General features: G+C 47.5%; 1 protein-coding gene across 1 annotated transcript; it reads left to right on the top strand.

Moving 5' to 3' along the window:
• The first annotated feature begins 732 nt into the window (after positions 1-732).
• Positions 733-4572, top strand: msx1b (muscle segment homeobox 1b). The gene is made up of 2 exons (XM_017709987.2): positions 733-1258; positions 3300-4572. Exons 1-2 carry the CDS (start codon positions 862-864, stop codon positions 3707-3709), a joined length of 807 nt encoding a protein of 268 aa, XP_017565476.1. The 5' UTR covers positions 733-861; the 3' UTR covers positions 3710-4572.
• Positions 4573-4960: the final 388 nt, after the last annotated feature.

The raw sequence follows: 4960 nt of genomic DNA, 5'->3' as shown, positions 1-4960 counted from the left end.
ACCGAGAGAGAGAGAGAGAGATGCCTGTTGCTTCTTAGATGAAGCTTTTGTAACCTTAAAAGCCCATGACAGGCTTTAAATTGCGGAAACGTAGTGTGAACTACAGCCCTATCAGACCAGCTCCTTTCTTCATAACAGTCCTTTTCGCTGAATCAACCGCGAAGACTTTCTGGATAAATAAAGGACTGTTTTATTTCCCTGGCTCAACGTGTAGCTTCAACCAAATGTATTAAGATGTTTTTTTTTTCTCTTTTTCCTCTCTCTCTTTTACTGCAATGGCACATTCCATTTCTCATGTCTTCCACGTTTTCACCTTTTTCCCCCTTGTTTTCCTTTTCACACGCTCCAGAGCGATGAACCATACAGGTTAAAAGTTTCACCAAAAGGCTAAAGTTAATTCCTTTGTGTGGTTTTCAGGGACTATTCAGCAGTGGGATATGGACACTTCTAAAGCTTCCCCACTGTTTAATTGGTCTAAAATTGGCCTGCCTGCGCTCCAAAAAAGAGTCCGGAGCCCTGAGGCCATCCATACATCAACCTCAGCGAGACGCCTGCTATTATCAACGGCTCGTTTTTTCCTCAGCGTCCTCTTCGCTGACTTTTCGCTGGGGAGGGGGGGGGGGGGCTCTGCCGAGCGGGAGCGCTGATTGGGCGGCGGGGACCTAGGGGCGGGGCTTACGCTTCTTTATATGCGACGCTGTCGGGCGAGAGTAGCTAACGGTCTGTCAAATTAAAAAAGTGAAGTTTGGCGAAGAGAGGGAGGAGAGCAGGAGGAGGATTTAGAGCAGGAGACGGGAGAGCTACATCTGAGGTAGCCTACATGCTGAAACCTCGCGGTCCCAGGCCCATAGGAGCCCCAAGATGATGAACTCTCCCGAGGGAGCAGCGCCGGTGGCTTTCGAAACCGCGGCGGCTCGCGGCAAACCGGAGCAGGAGGAGAGCGAGGACAGCAAGCCCAAAGAGGTGACGGTTGGCTCGGAGGCTAAAAGCAAGGCGAGTCGCCACCCGTTCAGCGTCGAGTCGCTCATCTCAAAGAAGACACCCAGCAGCAGCAGCCCGGCGCCGGCGCAGCCAGGACCCTTAAGCCAGCCCATCGCGGACCAGTACCCTCACAGGACTTACTTCACGGGTCAGAAGGGCAAAGTTTCGATCGCTTTCCCCGCCGTGTCGGACTGCCTGAACAACGACGAGAGCGAGGACTCGAGTGACAAAGAGCAGAGCACTTGGCTGAAGAGCCCAGCCTTCAACTCCCCACCGAGTAAGACCAGCTCAAAACTTCCCTTTTAACTCGAGAGATTTAGAGGCGCGTTAGTGGTGTGTCGAAATAGCGCGGCTGTTGCTTATTAACGTTAAAACGACGCTGTTATTTAATATGTATGCGTGTGAAACGGCCAGTAATGAATCACAGCGTCGGTTTAGCTGTAAAATAACAAAGATATTCCAAGTCCAAACTGCCTATTAAGACTAAGACTAACAGGCTCTAGTTACAGGGCAGAGCATGAACACAGAATAAACTCCCCTCTTTAAACACAGGGTTCTTTACCGACGGGAATGGTTCTTTATGGACCAATGAGCTCCATATAGACCAATTTGCATGCTTAATTGGTTCTTTGCCTGTTGAAATGGTTCTTCAGATTGATGGAGCCCTTTTGAAAACACTTCTGTATATGTTGTCACGTGCCAAGCGTGTAGCAGTGTAAGAACCCTTTTTGGTGCTGTATGGAATAATGGAGAATAATGGTCTCTATTTGGAACCATAAGCAGCGCGTTCTCCACCAACTTGAGAACCGTTTCATGATGTTAGGAACCATTTAATCATGCAAGTGGTTCTTTGAACGCTGGTTGTAAGTACTAAGGAGAAGAATTGTCTTTAGTAAATAACCCCTAAAAGTTATTTTAACCCCTAAAAATAACCCCATTGTAAGAGTGTAGAGATTAGTAGACAAAATGAAACCATTAAAAACACACCAGCCTGTCCCACTAGAAAACCAGCAGACCACTACAAATAAGCTGGAGTGATGTGAGACAGGCTGTGCCTGATCCTCCTGAAAATAAACACAACAAGAGCTACAATAACAACACACACACGGTGAAAAAGGGGTCGTCACTGCACCCACAAAGTAGTGATAATAATACTTCATGTGGTATCTAGGAATTGAACAAGCTCTATTCACCTTTCAGAACTGCTCTGACTGAAGAAACAGCAGTTCATAAAAGGCGTTTTTCGTTGAGTAAAACTAGTTAATTTAGTTGTTACCTCATAAAATAATTTTACAGCGTATAATAAACAATAATAACATTTTCCACATCATATTAATATTTGCACCACCTGTTTCACCATTACCTAATTAATTACAGCACTGACTGCTCAATAACCACAGTAATTACAACGTTATTACAGCGCAATTTAGGTAGGTGTTGCATTCAACACCCACAGTTCATCAGCTACTAGGTTGAATTAGCACCTGCAGTGCTGAGCCATGAGCAGATGAGCTTGTGTGAGTGTTTAGCGTTGAATGTGTTAATACAGCTGCAGGTTTGTGTTAAATGCAGAACGACAGATATTAACCTGTTCAACTCTCAAACTCTGGGCCCAAAGTCCAGTTTCCCGCCTTCATGACTCCACATTATTAACAAATGCTACTAAATAACTTACATATTTCACTACAGACATAAAACTAAGTCACAAATCAAACACGCTCGTTTTCTGGCGGTTGCTGACCGAGTTATAACACTTCCTAAAGAGCACTGACTGCTGTTTGTTGTCCAGTTGGCCTATTATGTCCCTAGTTTAACACTGCAGGTACCGATTCAGCAGCTGGGTTGGCTAATGGACCCACTGATGTCCACATTTAAAATACGAATCATTTATTTGGTTCATACCTTCTCTGCTTTTCTAAAACCGTTCACGACTGAAAAGTGAGTTCTCATTATTTCGATGGAGCACTTCTAAACAAAACGACGGAGAGCAGTGTGAGACAATCAAATAACACAAATGTGTGTGTGTGTGTGTGTGTCTGTGTGTGTGTGTCTGTGTGTGTGTCTGTGTGTGTGTGTCTGTGTGTGTGTCTGTGTGTGTCTGTGTGTGTGTGTGTCTGTGAGTGTGTGTCTGTGAGTGTGTGTCTGTGTGTGTGTGTGTCTGTGTGTGTGTCTCTGTGTGTGTGTGTGTGTGTGGTTCTAGGTGTTCGTTCAACGCCGCAGATGTTGGGGTCTCTCCTCACACATCTGCCCTCCTCCGTCAGCCTTCTCTGCTGCTGAATAATTGACCCCCTCTTCCCTGTAATCTCTCCTTTCTCCAGGACACCCGAGTCCCACGCCGTGTCACCTGCGCAAGCACAAGAGCAACCGGAAGCCGCGCACGCCCTTCACCACGGCGCAGCTGCTGTCGCTCGAGCGCAAGTTCCGGCAGAAGCAGTACCTGTCCATCGCGGAGCGCGCGGAGTTCTCCAGCGCGCTCAACCTCACCGAGACGCAGGTGAAGATCTGGTTCCAGAACCGGCGCGCCAAGGCCAAGCGGCTGCACGAGGCCGAGCTGGAGAAGCTCAAGCTGGCCGCCAAGCCCGTGCTCCCGGCGCTCGCGCTGCCCTTCGCTTTCGGCGCGCACGCGGCGGCGTCGTCCATGTACGGGAGCCCGGGGCCTGGGCCGCGAGCCGCCGTAGCCGTGCCGGGCCTCTTCAGCTCGCCGTACGGAATGTATTATTTGTCTTAACTGTCTGGGGGCTTGAGCCTCGCGCGCGACGCGGACAGGGAACCGCGCCGGGGTGTCGGAGAGCAGCCGGCCTTATTACAAGCCCCGATCACGGTCAGCTACAGGGCTGCGCCGCGCGGCAGACCATATTATCATGTACTGGCATTGCAGCGTGCCTTCCCGTACAAACAACAACACAGCGCTGAACCCCGGATGGGACACTATTAGACGCCTCTGGTCGCGCGCACCTTGCGTCGTGCGCAGAAGGTGAACATTGACAGTCCCTCTGACTGAAGCCACGTGCACAGCGCTCGAGTCGGTGTTGGGTTTGTGGAGATCTGGCTCTTTATAAGCCTCGTTCTCCTCTGAGATTCACCAGTTTATCCATTACTGCAGTTGTTGTAGCCTTACACAGCAAGACCCCCACGCTGGGCAAAAGGGCTGGGCAGTTTAAGATAAAGGGGCATTTATGAAGCAGTGCAGCAGCAACATATCACTGAAAACCTCAAAAACACGTCCACTGCCTCAGCGCTGCGCTCAGTGACCATCTACAGCGCTCAGTCCTACAGTTAAGCCCACCTGAGCACTGCAGAGTCAGATTCGTGGGATTTTGCTGTGTAAATATACAAGAATGTCGCACAAGTACAGGAGCGAGTGCAGCCCTCTGTGTCTGTGTGTCTGTGTGTGTGTCTGTGTTTATGTGTGCGTGTGATGGATGTGCTCATGCTCTACTGGAGCAGCTGGAGCTGGATTAATGCAACAATTTGGGATGTATAAAAACTCTGGGGTTGTCCGTCGTGGAGTACTTACTGGCCTTCTCTTAAAAGTGCCTTGAGAGACCAAATATTTATTAGTCAATAAAGATTATTCTTTTTAACATTTAACACGCCTTTATCTTCTTCACTGGGCCACCACGTTTCACTCAGAGGTGGGTGATGAATAAAGTCCTTTTACTCACTCTTAGGTATTTAAGTAAAATGTCTGAGTATTTTCAAATTACTTTTACTCAAATATATTTGTAAAAACAGGATTTTTAATGTTTTACCCAGTTACGATTTGGTTCGTTGGTTGTAAATGAATTATTATTATTATTATTATTATTATTATTATTTGTATTTTTTTGAGGGAGGGGTTAATTTAATTCTGTTTAATTTAAACGAAAAGGATTAGAATAGTAGCTCCTAACAAACTTCAGGTTCTCTTCTGGTGCTGGATGTACTAAGAAGTTCCTCTGCAGTTCCAGAAGTTGCTCAGGGGACCTTTTATAATTTT

Source organism: Pygocentrus nattereri, chromosome 12 (assembly GCF_015220715.1).
Source record: "Pygocentrus nattereri isolate fPygNat1 chromosome 12, fPygNat1.pri, whole genome shotgun sequence".
Taxonomy (NCBI): domain Eukaryota; kingdom Metazoa; phylum Chordata; class Actinopteri; order Characiformes; family Serrasalmidae; genus Pygocentrus; species Pygocentrus nattereri.
This window is presented reverse-complemented; position numbering and strand designations above follow the sequence as displayed.